Genomic DNA, 19879 nt, shown 5'->3' on the forward strand with positions numbered 1-19879 from the left:
CCTCCACCTCCTGGGTTCAAGCAATTCTCCTGTCTCAGCCTCATGAGTAGCTGGGATTACAGGTGCACACCACCATGCCTGGCTAATTTTTGTATTTTTTTAGTAGAGATGGGGTTTCGCCATATTCGCCACGCTGGTCTCGAACTGCTGACCTCAGGTGATCCACCTGCCTCGGCCTTCCAAAGTGCTGGGACTACAGGCGTGAGTCACTGTGCCTGGCCTCTTTTCTGTGAAATTTCTAAAGGGAAAAATAGATGAACATTTATCTGGTTTGGATGCTTTGGGTATATGCTCCATGAAAGCAGCTGGCTTGACTTGCTGAATACTCTAGTTCTTCCTGCACTGCCCATTGAAGATTTATGTGTATGAGATACCTGTGGCAAGAAAGACCATCATTTCAGTCTGTATTGCTAAATACCTTGCTACTTTTCCTGGTCAGGCTAGTACATAGTGTCATGTGGGGCTCCTTGAACTTAGAGTACAGGCACATGATGCTGTTTTTCGGGTGTTGAACTGTAGAGAAGAAGCTTGGGCATTACGTGTTATGCTTTTATTTTATAAAGTCATATTCAGACTTCAACAATGGCTTGCCCCCTGCTAACTAGGCCATTGCCCCTTTTTAACTAGGCCAAAGTCTGGTCTCATGTGCTTGCTTTCTGTGGTTGTAGCTGTGTGGAAAATGATGCCATGACTCTAGAAGACTGTTCACTTAATCTTTTTATACCATCACTTTCTTTTTATAATGTGAAGAAACTTTGTGATAATAAGTAATTGTATTAATTGAACGGCTCACACATTACCACCTAAACAAGTGACTTTCTTGGCAGAGAAAATCAATCTCCATATCCCTACAACTCCTTGGGGACCAAAATCTGGGCATCATTACATAGTTGAAGTTTCTGGACTGATTTTCATGATAATGACATACATACATCTGAACGATTGCCATGAGCAAGAGACACATATCCTTATAGGACCGAGTCTGGGTACATAATAGGTCTGAAGACTATGGGGCACACTTCATTTTTCACCTCTCTCTCCCCAGTCTATGCTGATACAAAATCATATTAGTGTCAATATTCTCACCTGCATGACTGCTATAGGGTTTTATGCTATGTAACTTCGTGTGTACTTCCAGCTTTTCTCTTTAAATATTATGCAGTTCTACTTAAATTTCCAACATATGTTCTTGATTGCCTGTCCTTAGGAACTAGCTCTGGGAATCCCTTTTGCTTCTAGAGCAGAAGAGAATAAAAATGACCTCTTTTTCATCCAGACACAAAGGATATTTGCTTATGTGTGTGGGTGTGGGAGTAGAACTAAAAGTACGAGTTTAGGATTTCAAGGTCTCTGAGTTATATTGCCATTAGAAAGAGCATGCCCACTTTTAGTAAATGTTTTCTGAGTGGTCAGGTTCTTCTATGCTGGAAATGCCTTCCCTGAAAGTTCCAGAGGGAGCCTGGGAAATCACTGCATGGGGATATGGCCATTGGCATTATGAAGCAAAGGGTGGAAATTCAGAATGCCACTCTGTCTCTGAAACCCTGCTTCCTCTTGATGGGCTAGAGAACCTCCCTGCACTGACTACACTGATATCAGTGGATGAAGTAGACAAGGATGGTTTGGGTAGAGGTTCTCAAAATATTTCTCTTGGACCACTTCTATTGAAACAACTGGGGTATCTGTTATTAGCCAGATTTCTGGCCTTTGCTCCAGACCACATGAATCCAAATATCTATGGGTGGGACCAGGGCATCTCCATTTCAAAGGAGTTATTTTTCATACACAAATATCTGGGAATCATTGATCCATGGGTATTCTTAATGGAGAAAAATTAAGGTTTCATTTTTTTTTTACTCTTACTTCTACTATCTATAGTTAATTAGGCACAACTTTAATTGTACTCTTACACATAGCAATATGTATAACTTGTCAGTTTTCCAACATGTTGTTAACCATGTTCATTCTTTCATGTCTGCTGCTGAGTTCGGTCATGCTTTTCCAGTTTTTTTGGAGCAACCGGTCAGCTTTAAAAATTCAATACCAATACTCTTTCTGCTATCAACCACCTTGGCTGCCATCAGGAGGCTCTCCTAGGTTCCAAAGTAATGTGATATTTCTCCTACTCTCTTGTCAGAGAACTAACTTGGAATTGATATGGCTGTACTTTCCAGTTGGGGTGACTTCTTGGTATCATACAGGATTGTGTCAAGTCACTGTAATTCTTGATAAGATGCAGTACTGGATTAATTGGGGATTTGGAAAGTGTGGCATAATTAAAATGGTCACAGACTCTTTGAGAGGTGGGGTCTACGCATCTCCCCTTGAATCTGAGCTTTGATAAGTAAGTATGGTACCAATTATGCTATACCAGTTTCCTGGCCAAGCCAGTTTTTACTTCCTCTTTTCGTGGAATATGCTCTTTAGGAGCCAACATGGACAGGCTTCCTGCCAGGATGCCAGGAATAAGAGTGAAAGCATCATGGCTCTTCCAGATCAGCTCCGTCTCTGCTTAAAACCATGGAAGAACCTCAGCCTCATGGAGCAGGTGAACTAAGCCCTGTATGAATTCCTGACTTGTAAACTGTGAGAGATAATAATAAAAAGAGGTATTGTTTTAAGCCTTTAAGTTATGGAGAAGTTTGTTATGCAGGAATAGATAAAGTGGAGGAAACGAGATAACCCTATTTCCATATTGCTTACTCTCATCTCTACAGTGGGTTGTTTTTACCTCTGAAGAGAAAGTCAGCAAACCAGCAGCAATATTAACAATCGCTCAATGAAATAAGGTGCTAACATTATACTCACTGGAAGAACATAAATCATGTACAACCCAAGAAAAACATATGCTTTATCTAATGAACTCAAAGCAGTTAAGGAAGTCACCCCAACTGGAAAGTACAGCCATATCAATTCCAAGTTAGTTCTCTGGCAAGAGAGTAGGAGAAAAGCAACATACTTCCTAGTATTTAGGAGGGAAATGGATATAAATTGAACTGAATATACAATAGAGGAAACAGACACCAAGATATTAAATAATTGCTTCAATTCCTACCAAAGTGGGTCAGTAACATGTTCACACACAGAACTAAATTCTATAGACCACTGGCCTTTAAACATCTTTGATTGTGATCTATAGAAATAAATACATTTTACCCAGACCTGGTACACATATACATATAACTCTTCATGACTTACCTTTCATGCCTTACCTTTATTACATGTAATGCATTCTAAGATTTTCTATTTCTTTCTTTAAAAAAACACTGGCCAAAGATACTAGATTTCATAACCCAATAATGGCTTACAGTCTACAGTATGAAAACCACTGTCCTAGACACCAGGCTTCATGGGGCCAGGGATTCTGTCCTATTCATTACTGTGTACACAGTGCTTAGAAATTTTTGGTGTGTAGTAGGTACTCAATAATTTAATGAATGAATAAATTTCTTGATATGAAATACTTCCAACTTATTAAAATGGGAAGGATTTTAATTGAAAGTCAGGAAATCCAGGGTCAACTCTTGACTCTTGTATCATTGTATATCCTTGAGAAGTAACTTCAATTCTCAATTTTTTTACCCATAAAATAGAACTTGTGATATCTGGTACTCATGAGGATAAAATGAATTCATGAATATACAACTACTTTGAATAAAAGATGTAAAAATGAAATAGCAGGTGAATGTATTTGTTACTTATGCACGTTAAAATGCCAAGAGATGTTATATAAAATCTTCACTTTGTTACATGGTGCTACTTCATTGATTTGGATTAATTAGGGAAATATTGCTGAAACAATGAGGTCTGAATGTAGACCTTTTTTTAAAAAATAGTTTATAATTTTATTAACAAAACATTCCAAAAATGTTGTTCAAACACCTGTCTTCAAGTACTAATTGGGTCACTATCAGATTAGCATACTGAGTAATAGTTTAACAGTTCTGCTGTGGTTGTAGTACATTGGTTTTATGTAAATGGATATTTCTGAATTTCTAACAAGAGACTTGATTGGAGAAAGTGCCCTTGCTATCCCTTCTGGAATTTATTAATTCCCAGCATATGCATTAGAAAATTCTGCCATTTCTAAATTACTGAGGTCTGGATATATGCAATTTTGAATAATTTCTATGTGGAAGACTTATGGACTCTGCTAAATTGTTCTAATAACAAGCAAAAGTTCTGAGCTAGCAATGAGACAATTTTGCTGGGATAACCTTCTTTTTATTCTCTCTGCAAAGTCTGCCAAGGACCTAGCATCATGAGAATTTTTCCAGCTTGCTCTCTAGGAGAGGCTGCATGATACAGTGGTTAGGTGCACTGGCTTTGAAATCACAGGAACTGACTCTAAATTCTGGTTCTGCCATTTTTAAAGTGTGTGACCCTGGGTGAGTTTCTTTACCTTAAGGGGTTAGAGCATTGAATAAAACAGCACACACATGCACACACATGTGTAAAGTATTTAGCACGGTGCCCAGCATATGCAAAGCACTCAACAAATGAAAGTTCCTGTTAACTGTTGTTAATATTTTTATAAGTTATTGACAGTTCTCTCTGGTCTGGACTAGGTAGCTGTTAAGATTCGTCTGCTAGAGAAGAGCTTTGTTTGCTCAAGAAATAAACATATTTTGCTAAGATCCATGGAAAATGATCTCACAGGCTTTGCCATGTCCTGAAACTCAACTTTTGTGACACATTGGAGTTTAGCTGGAAAGACATGAATGTGCAGCCTATCCCGGAACACATGCTCTCAGCCTGTCAGTCTTCCCTCAGTTTCCTGGGGGAAGGGCTGCCCTGTTAAATTCTGTACTTTGGTGGAGAAATTGGGGCACTAATGTGATTGCTGACCCTGTGATGCTGAGTTATTTTGAAGTATCCTTTCTAATCAACTCGAGGCAAAATTGTGAAGCAGTCATTTGTCTCTGTCACTTTCTGTCCTCCCTCCCCGTCTCATGGCTCCAGTTCTTTTCTTCCCCCTCATCCAGTGTCAGTGAATTGCTTCTACTTCATACCACAAGTTAGCTGAAAATGGCTTAAAAGGTTGTCCCCTTCAGGTACATTTGTGCTTTAGAGAACTCTAAAGAATTAAATCAATGATTCTCTGTGGATAGTGTTTCAGACATTTGCAGGCCAGTAGCAGAGAGAATTTGGGACTGGGAACTATTCTAGTGTCCTTCAGTTCACACTGCCTTCTCAGCTGAGAAAACATTTTGTCATTGAAATAGGAGGAAGATCTGTTCCAGCATTTTCCAAGGTGTGTTCCACGGGATGTTAGTTTTACTGTGATAAAATATTTTTAAAAGTATTTTAACTTTGTTAAATTTTAACAAAGTTAAACAGGTTTTCTTGCATAGAGATTCTCAAAACCTATAACACACTCATGTTAAAAGAAATGCTATAAACTTCCAAGGGGGAATTAGGAATGCAGCATTTTTCATTGTATTTTATTATCTTCCTCTTTTAATTTTTCATGAAGCTCCTTTGGCATCTGTGTGACATAGAATATACTTTATAAAACATCAATCCAGTCCAGTCCCCTATTTTAATTAGTAAAATGAGGCAGAAAGCAATAGAGTGACTTGTTCCAAGTTATCGATTAAATTGACTCCAGAACAGGACTAGAGACCAGGTTATCTAACCTCACAACATGGTCAAACCCCTAATTGCAGCTATGGATTTAATGTCTTTGTTCCCTGCTAGACTGTATGTACTGCCCAAACAGAAACTTTGACTTGTTTGCTCCTTACTGCATCCCCAGCACCTAGCACAATACCTGACTCACAGTGTTCAAATCCATACTTAGTAAAATCGAATTGAGATTGTTCACGGGGACAGACATGTGTTGCCTGTTCTTGGCAGGCTGGTCCTGACTACAGTGCTATATATGAAGGAGTTAGTGCTGAGTTCCATACTTACACTGAGAGTATGTGGTCCCAGTTCCACTGACACTGAACCTGTTGAGATGCAGTCTGTGTGTGACAACATTCTTCTGGGGTTGAAACAGGATGATGTGAACCTTGGGTGCAAACAAACAGCCCAAGACCACAAAGCCACTCAGGCTGACAGAGATGCACATGGTTGTCGTCTGCACCTACAAGAGAAGGTTGGCTAGTAAGTGTCTGGCTGTACATTCAGTCAAATGGCCAACTAAAGAGAGTGCTGAAACAAGACCAAAATGAAAAACCCAGAATAATCGACAGCTCTATTCTGATTATAGCCAAATCAGTACAGTAATTATATTGAATCTTCTATGTTTGGGGTCTTGGAAATATTGCTTAGGATTTGTAAGCAAACACCATTTGTGTGGGGTGCTTTTGAATGCTTGCCAAGACTTCGCAAGGATTTTCTTGTTTGTTTTCTTTATATTTTTATAAAGATATTTCTGTAAAACCACAGAAGTTGGAATCTTAAATAGTAAAACATATTCAATGATGAAGTGGCCAGATTGCTGGTGATTTCAGTCTATGAACTTGGCTTTTTAAAGGTTTAAGGTTATTATAAACAAATTTATTTTTCTTTTTTGTATTTTTCTATCTCCCTTGCTTGCTGGAAGCTCTGCCTATCAACTACTGGTTTACCCTTTTCTTTGTTGGGCATCACTATCAGCTTTCTTCTGTGGTACCTTTGTTTTGCTTATCTTGTTGGCATCTCTCTGGAATTTTGATTCATCAGTACTCACTGTTCAATCTTCATGTTCTCTAGGCTTCTATACACCCATTCTTGACAGATAATTTTCACTTCTCCCTCACTGTTTTCCCTGAAAGTTCCCCAGAACCAGGGTTTATCATGTCTTCTCATTCTCATCCCAGAGTAACTTTAGATTTGTTTTCCTTTCCCCTTAGGCACATGCTATTGTAAAGTAGCATAGTTTCAAATGCCCCAAATGACTTTAGGTATCTATGAAACATTTCTGTAAAGTCTCTGACCTTCCTCCCTAACCAAGGAAAGCTGAAGACTGAACACATAACTGGAGAAACCATATAATTTTAGAAGGCTTCATTTTACCTTTGATTTTTTAAAAAAATTCAGGTTGCCCTGTGGCATAATTCTTTAGACCTTGTTTACTTTGAATCCTGAAAGCATAATCTATCCTCATCATTTTAAAGTTCTTGTCTCTCTTAACTATCCCAGTGCTCTCCACCTTGGGGCCCCTAATCGCAGGCTCCTTTCTTGTCAGCTTCTCAGAAAACAAGCTGCTATCTGACTCTGTGATGCAAAAGCCTTCATAAATATGGGACAATTTGTTTTCTACATATATGTACAATATGATGTTAGAATTGTCCTCTTTCTGCCTCAGTTGCTGCCTCTGACTCTGAAGCCAGTGTGAAGGATATCAGAGATCATGGGAGGGGAAGACAAATCCAAATTTGCAAGATTTCCAGGAAACCTTTTCTGAAAGCATTTCTATAACCCTTGAAACTACTCACACACTTTAAGACATTACAAGAAGAGGTGAGAAGAGGCTTTTAGGAGGAGGGGATCTTGGGCAAAGCTGTACTGTGATTTTTGTCTCCTCGCTGAAGCAAGGAATGCTTCAGTGTGGCCATTTACAAAAAGTCAGGTGTTTCTGCAGGAAGAGGATGCCCTGAATTGGGACCTGATTCCTGCCTTGGAAATCAAGAAGGTGGTGAAAAGGCTCATTGCTCTAGTGGCATTGCGTAAAACTTGCAACTGTCTTGGGGTAGTCCTTTGTTCTGAGAATTTATCAAAGTAAAGGCTATGTGAATGGTATGCATGGACAAGATGGGCCACACAAGAGCCATTATGCATGGTCTTGGGCCTATGTCTTGGCCTGGAGACCTTCACAGAAAGAGGCTTGGGGTAGGATAGCTGGATGCCCTGAGAATGAGCGTGGAGCCACCAGAGACAAATCACAAAATAGAACTGCCTGTCAACTCACTCAAGGTCCTTCAGGGGAAAAGGCCAGAGGGTAACTTCTAAAGATCATGTGAAAAATGAAAACACCCTCTAGTTATCTTCCAGGCATCTGAAGGATGTATCTTTCCATGTGTGGACTTAGAGATCATAAAGTCATCTAGCCACAAAGAACTATCTTACTGCTTCCTTATTACTCTTTAATCAGGGCTGAGAGGGAAGTAGCAACTGGTGGATTGGGGAACATGAGCACCAAGGAAGATGCCAAGAGGACACAGTTTTGATTATTATATAGGACTAGATATTTTAATTTCTTAATAAAGACAATTTTCAATTGAAAATAATGGTAGTACCATATGTTACCTAAAAGCATATAAATTCATGGGTCTACCAAGGTCATGAATGTTTTTTCTCATTGTGCTATCCCCAGCACCAGAATGGAGCCTCACATGTGGTGAACATTTGGTGTTTGAATATGTGCACAGGAATTTCCATCCCAGGGTGGGAGATGATTACCATTGCTAAATACTGAAGAGATAACGGAAGGAGCATTAAAGTTGTATTTTTATCATAGTTTGTGCACCATGTTTATTCAGCATACCTGTTATAAATTTGAAATACCTTTTATTACAAAGCCCAAATATCAGTCTCATAGTTTCAGTTATCCAGTTCCATCAGTAAGTCACACTATTAAAAGTCTGCTTTTATCTGTAATTCTGTGTTCTGACCCTTTGAATACTACCAGTTCACGATGCTCTGTTTTCATCTTTGTCGAACTCGCAGCAATGCTTAACACAGTTAATCACTTCCTTCCTTTTGGATTCCTGGACACATCTTTCCCTCAGTGGTTGTTCTTTGTCTTAGTTATCTATTCTACTTGAACTTTAAGTGCTGGACTTCCCCAGAGCTCAGTTGTGAACTCTCTTTCTTCACCATCCCATTGAGTTTCATGGCTTAAATATTGATGATGTCCAAATCAACTATTACTGGTTTTGACCTAAACATTGGGCTTCTAGAATTAAATATTCAACTGCCATCATGACATATTCTTTTGGTAATGAAATAGGCATATCATAATAATGTAATCCAAATTTGGTCCCTTTCCCCAAGTGTCACTGTTTGAGTAAGTGACACCAGATGCCACCCAGTGTGCAAGCCAAAGACCATCCTTGATTTTACCATTACACCCATACATCCAGTCCAACAGCAAATTCTGTTGGGAAATTATTCTACATGAGCTTCTCATGTTATTTTGTGAGCAAGGCTCTGCCTTTGTTCCAGAATATCTTTTCAAGGATTTTGTGTAGCAAAGAGCTTTAGAAGATACACACAGTGACTACCTCTAGAACAAAGGGCAGCATACTATTCATTATAAAAGATTCAGGTTCCCTAGTCTCAGAGTTCCTCTCCTGTGATGTAACCCACTGATGGTACAGGGGTCACCTGGATTACTTTGTGTAGCCCTGTGAGAAGTGGCACTCAGGAAACCTGTGCAAATGCTGACATTCTGGCTACTGCTATTGCTGTGAGTCATAAAGTTCTTTTTGCTAGCATTAGTAAAACTGTGGTAGGCTAACTTGTTGCCTTGTAAGTATAGTAAAATCTCAGGCACTACAGTCTTTGACAGTTTTGACAATGAGGAAAGAATGCCAACAGACACATGGCTTTTTCAGAAAGAAAATATGAGGGCTTCAAGGACTGATTAACAGGATTTGAGGAAGTACGTGGGAATCAGTAGCAAACATGTTGACCAAATTGTATGACTAAGCAGGAATAAATACTGTTCCACTTTATTGCCTGTTAAGGAGGAGGATTTGGAGATGTGGTTGAAGGTTGAGTAACACGAAGTAGGTTTAAACACAGCTCCTAGACTGATGCCCTGGCTGTCGTTAACTCTTCTCTGGAGGGTAGAGTGGGGTGAATTTCCTCCCCGTTTGGATTCAGATCCACCTGATTCTAATAACTAGTACTAACATTTGTCCTAGGTAGGCATAAAATTCCACTCTCTTTTACACAAAAATTGCAGAGACATGTACCTACGCTGAGCATTGACAGACTTTCAGAGAAGGTAGAAGCCAGGTGAATCATTCGAACTTTGACTGGTTTCCTTGGGAGGTTGAGACATCAGGGGCACATATGCTTGTTAAGGAAGAATGGCAACAGCTGGGCCCTTGAAGGATTAATCCCCAGCTGTAGACTCTTATTCCAAACTTAAATTCATTCCAAGATGACAGTCAAAGGATTCCGAGTTTTGTTTTGTTTTTCAGTGGAACTTAGCTTTCTGGGAAGCTATAGATGAGGCACTGATTTGTATTTGGGTGCTTACTCACCTGGATTGGTTTACAGTATTCACAAAGAATGAGAAGGGAGGCAAAAAAATCTAGACAAATTCCTACCATCAGCGACAGCCCTGGAAAACTTCCCCAACCCTTATGCTAAAACAAGGCAAGACCCTAAGAGATATTATCATGATGAGAGAGCAAACGCCCTGTTAATTTTGTATCAAAAAGAAGCAAATCACACTTGCTGTGTGAGTCAAGGCCAAATTAGTAAAGTGCACAAGCCATGAGTTCCAGCCAGAAAGCTATAGGCTCTAGCTTTAGTCAATGGGTCACCAAAGTTGAAGCGAATAGTGACAGTAATGATGATCTTATTTCAAAATTTAGTCTTTTAGGTGCTCAAAAATATTGGACCTTATATGGTTGAGCCATAGGTAGCTGCTGAGTGCTTAAAACTGAAAACAAATGTGTCTTATTTATTGGCAAGGAGCTGCTCTCTCACGGTGCTGCCCTACTCTCCTACCCCCATCCTAATTTTAGCTGCTTTAAGGAAAATATTACTTAAGGTTAGATTAAAATTTCCCTATCCTGAAGGGTGGGTGAAGTCCATACACACCAGACTAAGTATGCTGAGGAACTTCAGAGAGGAGAGGAAATCAAAATTTTAAGCCTTATTGGCGATAGACACCCAAATCACCATCCTAACCTATTAGGGGAAAGGCAGGGTGGGGGCTAGTGTAAAGCAAGTGAGGCACTTGCCTGAGATACAAATTTAAGGAGGCATCAAAAATGCATTAATCAAGACAATAATGGAGTATTTAAAAAATCAAAAATAATGCTAAGTCCATGATGAACACAATGTCAACATTTTGAATAAGGATAGGATCAATAACAGCACTATGCTATTGCATATTTGATCCTAAGGCAAAAAGAAAATAACACTGATCCTCTTTTGAGTACTGCTTATGCAGGTGTCCTAGCCCACTCTGCATTGCCTTGTAGAAATAAGAACTTGGCTGGATGTGGTGGCTCTTGTCAGCACTTTGGGAGGCTGAGGCGGGCAGATCACCTGAGGTCAGGAGTTCGAGACCTGCCTGGCTAACATGGTGAAACCCTGTCTCTACTAAAAATACAAAAATTAGCCCAATGTGGTGGCACGCGCCTATAATCCCAGCTATTCGGGAGACTGAGGCAGGAGAATTGCTTGAACCCTGGAGGCAGAGGTTGCCTGAACCCAAGATCATGCCATTGTCCTCTAGCCTGGGTGACAAGAGCGAAACTCTGTCTGGGAAAAAAAAAAAAAAGAAATCAGGACTCAAGGACACTACACAAGTGTTGATACTCTGGGTACTGCTATGACTATGAGTAAGAAAGTTCTTTGTTTCTGAGTCAGGAGTCTTATGTCTTCTGACACAAGGATTCTGAAACTGTGTGGCAGGCTAACCTGATAGATTGCAACGAGGTAAAAACCTTTCACAGTTCTTGACAAGTTCTACCTCTACTTCTAACCATCTCCATTGTTAACATCTTATTGTCAGATGGTGCTGACCCCAGTACCCACCTCAACTTCCTAACCAGTCTCCTCGTTTATGCCTTTTTGCCATATAGTAATAGAGTCTTTACAGCAGCCTGATTTTTTCTACTAAAATGTGAGATCATAAGCTCCCCTGCTTAAAAATCTTTCAGTGATTTTCCTTTCCATATAGAATAAAATATAAATTCTTTGCTATGGCTTATAAAGTCCTACATGATTTAACTCTCCTGCCTATTTCTCATATCAAATCACTCTTCCATTTAGTCATTAAACTGTAGCCATATGCTTTTCTTTTCTAAGATATTTTTGTTTAAGAGTGTTTGAACTTGCTGTTTCATCTGCACAGCACATAGAATTCCAATGTCTGGCTGCTTCCCTTCAGTGGAATTTTTTCTTCAGTGGAATATTATGAAATAGGTACCAGCAAAGTAGGGGTGACAAAAATTGTTTAAAGAATTTGAGATATAATATATATTTTTGAATCTCCAAAATAGTCAGCATGGGAAAATAGGAATTTCTTTGTAAGTATTTGAACCTTGTCAAAATTCTAGAGTCAATTTCCAGGACTCTGCCTACTGTAAGTAAATTGTTTCATGTGCTGCAACCCCCAAAAGAACCTAGAGTCTTGACACTCCAAGTATGGTCTTAGTCTAGTAGCATCTCCATTTCCTGGGAGCTTACTGATATGGAGATCCTTGGTCCCCATCCTTTCTTACTGAATCAGAATCTTTAGTTCAACAAGATCCCCAGGTGATTTGCATGCACATTAAAATTTGAGATAAACTTCAGTAACCCACTTTTCAAGGCGATTTTTAAAAATCTCATTACAGCATTCACTACTGAATGAGCCTGCATTTTCATTCATTCATTATTTGTGCTCCATCTCCATCTTCACCTTATTCCCACTAGACTGTAAGTTACAAAAGAGGAGAGACTTGCCTATGTTGATAACAGTACCTCCAAGGCCTATAGTAAGTCCTCACATATTTTTTGGAAGACATGAACAAAACACTCAGTAATTACTATAAATGAATTTCTTTATGGATAACTTTCCACTCAAACATGGCTGAATTTTTATTTACACAATTTGAGCTATGTATTAGATCCCAATGACTCAGTGTTTGATTCTTAAACTATCTGAGAGTGGTTAGTTGCAATATAGCAGGAGATGACTTGGATAGTTTCTTAAAAATCCTTTGAATTTTTTATTCTAACTGAATGTCTTGTTTGCTCTGTATTGAATTCCTATAATAGCTTCAATTAGTCCTTCTTGATCTAGACTCCATCCTTTCAAATTCATCCTTCATATTAAGGATACGTCTGTGTTACAGTATGAAGGGCATGGATTTGAATCAGAAAAACTACTATTTCTTAACTGTGCCACCTGGGGAGTTCATTATCCTCTGTTTACTCATCTTTCTAATGGATAATAAAATTTGCTTCCAAATTTTATCAAAATGAAGATAAGTGAGCTCATGTGTTTAAGGCATCTAGGAGAGTAAGTTGATCAGGAAGGTTTCTTTCCCTCTTGCCTTTCATCATGTCACTTTTTTGCCCAAGCAAATAACCAAAACAAAACAAACTCAAGACCTCAAAGCCCTTAAACATTATCTAAACGAACCAGTCCTGCCCCTGGCCCATTTTCCATCTGAGTAAGACTGATATGGCTTCCTTCTGGTTGGTTCATTCCTATCTAGTCTCCAGAATATTCCCTATATTCTCTAAATACCTTAGTTGTGTTTGTCCGCCAAGGTTATGGGGTAAAAATCCCGTCTTCAAGAAGTAATCCTGGAAAGATCATGATCTTACCTATATAACTCTTATGGAGCCCACAGGTATTTAGAGTTTATCTCACCAATTTAATCATAAACTATTCTATGTTTATAATTCTTGAATTCTTTATTGTTTAATATCTTTCTTCCAGCTGAGATATAAACTTAGTGGACTGGAATCTTGCCTTATGTTTATTTATAACTCACAATGGGTGGCAAAGCACTGAGATATAAACCTTGTTGACTGTTTGATGCTCAAAATTTTTTCAGCTGCTCTTCAATTATTGCTGCTGATTCTGTCTGAACCACATGATTTTTCCTCTGGGAAATTTTAAATCTCAGTCTTGTTCTGGAATTTCTAGAGCAAGAATCCCAAGTTCAAATGCTTGCAGGGTCTGTGAAAGTTTGTAAGTGAAAGGGACCACGTGTGAGAATTCAGAGATTAGTGGGAGATGGGGCAACAGGAGTAAGGGTGCTCTATCTTCAGGGGTGAGCACTGCTCAGGTCCAGCTAATTGTTGAGTGTAGGAATTTGGGCTCATGCTTTTACTTTGTTAAGAGAAACCGAGAATACGGATATTTATGTAAAGTTTCTCAAGTTTCTAACTTTGATAAGTATTTCAAAAACAGTACAGGCCAAACTAGACATATTGGTGGGACAAGAAGAGCATGTGATTCATTAGGGCAGAGGTTTTCAATCCTGGCTGCAAATCAGGGTTACCTGGGAAGCTTTGAAAAATCCTGATGTCCAAGCCACAGGCCAGACCAATTAAATCAGAATCTCTGGGGCTGTGTCCCAGGTATATTTTTTTTGATGCTACCCAGTTGATTCAATATGCAGCCAAATTTGAAAAACACTACATTGGAGGCTTCCGTCTACCTTTCTCATTTTGTTTGTAAACTTAGGATTGGTATTATTTGTGAGGCTTCAGATGATCTTAGCATCGCTGGATACCTTAATTATCACAGACCTTAAAAAACTCTATTCCACAACCTCTATCCCATTTCATTTGCCTTATGACTTCTTCTATGTGGTGAAAGCTCTGGTGTCTTCAGCTAATTCCATTCAGTCTGTTGTTCTACTCTATTGCTATCATGTAAAGAAGAAAGTCATTTTTTTGTGTGTCTTAGAAGTAAATGCTAATTCACTGAATAAAATTAAATTTTTATAATGTTATTTGTTTATTCTCAGTAGTATTTTCTGCTCTGTCATTTTTTTTAACCAGCACTTTTGAGAATGAAGAATTTCAAATCATATGTCCAGGACAAAATAATTAGTATTATAACTATTTTGCCGTCTCAGTACTCCAAATCATGTCTGCTAAGACTGGCTTCCTAAAAACTTAAAAAAAAAATCATGCAGATCTATGGGACTAGATGTATATCTAAAGACAAAAGATAGAAATGGGGCATTACAATACATTAACTATAGTTCTCCATGTTAATCCCCAAATTCTAACACTCCAACTCCCCTGTGGTTCATATACTCTGCTCTTTGACTTTGCTGATCCAGCTCTGATGTTTCCTCTTCTTAAAATTTTCCAAAATTTTTATAGGTAGTCTTGCCGCACAACATTGAACTTAGGTTCTTCGCCGTTATTGTTCATCCCTTAATGTAGCCCATAGGTTTCAGTCACATGGTTGTGAATAATTTACAGCGACTAGATACAATATAATTTGCCAACATCTTGATCCCATGCTTTAAACAGATTTGCCATTTTTTTAAACAAAAGTATTTATCTATTTTAATTGGCAAATGACAATTGTATACGTTTATGTACAGCATGATGTTTTAAAATATGTATGCATTGTGGAATGGGTAAATGGAGCTAATTAACATATGCATTACTTCACGTACTTACCACTTTTTATGGTAAGAGCTCTTAAACATTGACCCTCAGTGATTTTCAAGAATACAATGTAGTCACCACGTTATACAACAGACCTCCTGAATTATTCTTCCTATCTAAATGAAATTTTATATCCACTCTGTCTTCTTTTTGGGCTGCAATTTTCTAGATTTTGGCAATGTAGGAATTGCTGGTAAACAACAGATTTGAGGACTTTTACAACCTATGGAGGCAATTCATTTTGTGAAATCATGGTGCAGCAAGTAAACCATTATGCTTCTGGAAAAGTTTAATCTCTGACAAGTTAAGAAACATAGAGAATAAAAAACAAATGCCTGAAGAGAGAAACATTCTTATACTCACTCATTGTAAGGTACTGAAATCAGAATTATAAAATGCTACATTTTATGTAGCATTTTAACAATTTGGAATATTATAATGGAATGATGAAATTTCTTTCAAAAGAGATGGTAATTATAAGGGAGCCCAGAAATTTGAACTGTATATTACTAATAATCTGTTAATTAACATTAATTAGGTTACCTGGATATGCACAGTAAAATTTTTAACTATTTAAAGAAAAATATACATGTATATATAACTAAAGCTATAGAAAAGACAGCAAATTAACATTGTATTTTAATCTGTTTTAGAGAAGTAATGAAGCATGAGTGAAAGTTTCTATCTTTAAACTTATGCTGGCTTAATGTTGCAAGTATATTTTAATTTACAGATTGATCCATGGTAGCCAGTCCTCCTATATCTAATTTAAAGTATTCTCAAATAGATTCACAATTAGATTCTTAGTTTAAGTCTTATTCTATTGTCAATCACTTTTTAAGTTTAATTGGTATTATGTGTACATGTATTACATTTTATATCCCACTAGATTACACATTGTGTAAATGTCCATATCATTTATATTTCTCTTCCCCTCTGTGCCTAGCACAGTGCTCTGTATGTGGTAGGTATGAATTAAATGCTCTCTACATGTAGAATTAATTTTAACATATAATATACAGGCTCATCATGGCATTTGAAATTACTCAACTCATTGAGATGAAATAAAAGGAGTCTATTTTAAGTACTACACAAGAAACACTGGCAGGAGAAAGAACAAGAAAAATAAGAAACAATCAAAGACTTACTCTGTAGTCACTTGATGTCACATAAAATATAGGGAGGAAGGCCAACCAGATGATGCACGTGGTGTACATGGTAAAACCTATGAACTTAGCTTCGTTGAAATTTTCTGGGCACTTCCGTGTTTTGAAGGCGTACACAGTGCATAAGATCACCAGGATCACATCGTAGGTAAGAGAGATCAACATGCTGGAATCTTTGACATTGCATTTTAGGATGACTGTTTCCCGCTTCTCTGCAAGGGTATACCTCCTGGTGCCTGGGGCCTCCAGGATGAGCCACACAGACACCATCACAATTTGCACCAGGATCAAACCCAGGCAGATGAAAACCTGAGAACTGGGGCTGATGAATTTTGGCCTCTGAGCGCCATTCTTGACCCCATCGAAGATGCGGGCAATGCAGTTTGTCTTGGTCAGCAGGGCTGAGTAACAGATAGCGAAGGAACTCCCCAGCCCAAGTCGGCGCAATGCACAGATGACTGGTGATGGCTTGGCAATGAAGAAGAATGTCATGCAGTATGACAGGCCAACCCCAAACAATAAGATGTAGCAGAGTTCTCGGCCCGATGCTTTGACCAAGGGTGTGTTGTTGTGCTTGATAAAAACAGTTATAACCATGCATGTACACATAAAACCCAGACAGGCAATGGTGACTGGGCCAATGGCCCAGGCGTCTTCCCACCTGATGTAGTCCTCAGGAAGGTCATAGCATCCAGTTAGGTCGGCAGTGGGCCACTGCCCAGGCCCACAATCCATACAGGTAAATTCATCAGCCAGGTATTCGTAGGATTCACAGGGGATGCAAATCCAGCAGCAGACATCCCCTGGTTGCATATTCTTCATTTCATTGGGGGCACAGGGGTCACTGCACTGGGAAGTGGGGACTGAGTTCCGGGACCAGTGGATAGAGTTGACATCTAGCGATAAGGTTTCCGCCCAGTGACCAACTTTCAAGTAGGAATACTTTCCACCTACATTTTGGAAATTGAACACGTTGTATCGCCCCATTCCATCTCCAAAAGTGTCAAACTTGACTATGCTATCTGCATCTTTATTTGGGTTGAATGGAGCTGTGATATGTAAAGTGAAAGAAAAAAAAAAAGAACACTTGTTTAGGTGTCTTATGTGTGATAGTCAATTACTTTATGTCATACACTGAAATAACAGGAAATGGAGATTCAAGTCTGAAATAATTTATCAGTTACTATTGAAAGTTACACTTCAAAAGCTACTAAAGTGCTCATGCATTCATAAATTCATTCACTTACCATTACTGAGTGTCAAAGGGTGCCAAGTACCAGTGATAATCATGAATACAATACAATGCTTATTATGTAACAGTGGGATTTACAAACACGTGGTCATATGTTTTATGGTGGGCATGTATCCTCTTCTTGAAAGACTTCATGATAAGAATTGGACAAAACATTGTGTCTCATTGTTATTACATATTTATCTATATACAGCCAATAAAATGTTTCCCATCTTAAATATTTTCATGAAAACATAAAACAGGAAGAATTTTTCTCCTTCAAAATAAAGAACATTTTTTCATTACAGATGCATGATATGATTCTTTTCAAGTTCAGATGATTTAGAAAGAAAAAAATTTAAACTACCTATCATACTTCAACTCAATAGTTTAATATTTTGGATATTAAATTTAATATTGACATTAATTCTGACTACATATATGCATGTGTCTATACACAGCATACTCTTATTCACACAAATACATACAACCTAGCTGTATGTAGAATCTAGGTAAGCAGACTTTGAAATTTCCTAAGTGAACAGGGTCAGTAGCACTCAGTCAAATGGGTCACACGCAACCCTGTCTCTTTCTTACAGCATTCTGCAAGTTCCTAAGAGCAGAAGCTCTCTGAGCATACATGCTTCCTCTCTGCCAGCTGCTGCTCATCATGTCTGTCTTTCCAACATACACCACCCCGCTGATCACCCATTTCTGTGCCACGTGCTCTGTTCTACTACTGTGTGCTTCTATTTCACTGCCGATCTTTACTCTTTTCTTAGAATTAGAAGACGAATGTTGCTGATACCTATGTGATACATAGAGAAACTCTATTACTCATGGTAGGCTTGCCTGTGTTGGTATGGACCCCAAACTGTTTATTTCTCCCTCATGTAGCAGTCTAAGATTTTGGTTGCTGGGTGTCTGTCCTTCACAGCGTGATTCAAAAACCAAGACTCCTTCCATCTTGAAGCTGTACCACTGCTTAGCAAAGCTGTGCCACTGCCTAGGCCCTCCTCTTCATCAGCATCCACCCAGCAGAAGGAGAAAGAGAGTATAAAGAAGGTATGGCACATATTTCCATTCATACTTCATTGATTAGAAATTAGCCACAAGGACACACTCAACCTTAAAAGAGGCTGTAAAATGTAGTTTAGCTAATGTGCTCAGTTACTTCTGTACTGTGGAAAAAGAGACTGGAATTTAGAGGATGCTGCAGTGGCTGACCCTGTGAGTATTGGCTGTCTTTGTTGCCTCCCCTGTGAGCTTCATTCTACCTTCTCTGAGGTTCAGGCTGCTCTCGTTTATAGGGAAACAACGTCCAGGAAACACTGTTTAGGGAAAACTGGATCCAGTTATTGTATGGGGTAAAATGATCCTTCAATGAATTACTTGGGCTCTTGGTAAAAGAGGACTTTATATTTTGCAAAATAGCCCTCTCTTCTCTGAAGGATATAGGTGCCCCTAGAGGACTGGGTTGGTAGTTTACAATAAAACCTCATACCAGTTCTATTAGAAATATACTATGCCGAATTTATTATTCACTTATTGTTATTTATTTCTTTGTAGCGTTCTTGTTATCTCACCCTGCAATTTGACTTTACCAACCTCCACTTCCTTTCTGCCACATTTCACAAACCCATCACATATATCTGTTTCTGTCTGTGCTCCAGTTGTGAATTGGTTTCAAGTTAATTGTAAGAAAGGGTGATGTAGTAGTTGAGTGTGTAGTTTTGGGGTTAGGTGGATTTTGTGTGATTCTTGTTTCTGTCTTTTAATAATTGTGTGTCCTTCAGCAAGGACCTTTCTGACTCTGTTTCCTAATTTTCAAATTGGGAATAAGAGTTCTATTGAAGATTTGATGAGATAAATCATATAACATGTTAAGCACAATGCCTGGCACACAGTAAGCACTTAACATATATGTTAGTGATAATGATAATAAAAATAATAAAAAGAACTTCATGGAAAAGGAAAGCTGCTTATAAAAGTGAGACCTACTGAGGGACAGGGAGGGAGAAGATGGGAGGAGGGAGATGTTATTCAATTCTACCTACTGCTTTATCCAGACCTCACTTCTGACCCAATCCAGACCCTGCTTCTCCATCCTTTACCCCACACTTCCATTAGTAAGCATGATTATACTTAGCTATTGTTTTGTAACATATATTTG

At 38.5% G+C, this 19879-nt stretch overlaps 1 protein-coding gene across 3 annotated transcripts in view; it reads right to left on the reverse strand.

Annotated features, from left to right (window-relative positions):
* The window catches only part of GRM3 (glutamate receptor, metabotropic 3), a 228507-nt gene that overhangs the window by 8929 nt on the left and 199699 nt on the right, over positions 1-19879 (reverse strand). For all 3 annotated transcript variants that reach the window (XM_011927678.1, XM_011927677.1, XM_011927676.1), the window contains 2 exons: positions 16458-17524; positions 5917-6091 (listed from right to left, as the gene is read on the reverse strand). In XM_011927678.1, the coding sequence (XP_011783068.1) occupies positions 5917-6091; positions 16458-17524 (1242 nt within the window). The remainder of the gene's footprint in view (positions 1-5916; positions 6092-16457; positions 17525-19879) is intronic.

This window comes from Colobus angolensis, unplaced genomic scaffold (assembly GCF_000951035.1).
Source record: "Colobus angolensis palliatus isolate OR3802 unplaced genomic scaffold, Cang.pa_1.0 Scaffold74, whole genome shotgun sequence".
NCBI classification, from domain to species: Eukaryota; Metazoa; Chordata; class Mammalia; order Primates; family Cercopithecidae; genus Colobus; species Colobus angolensis.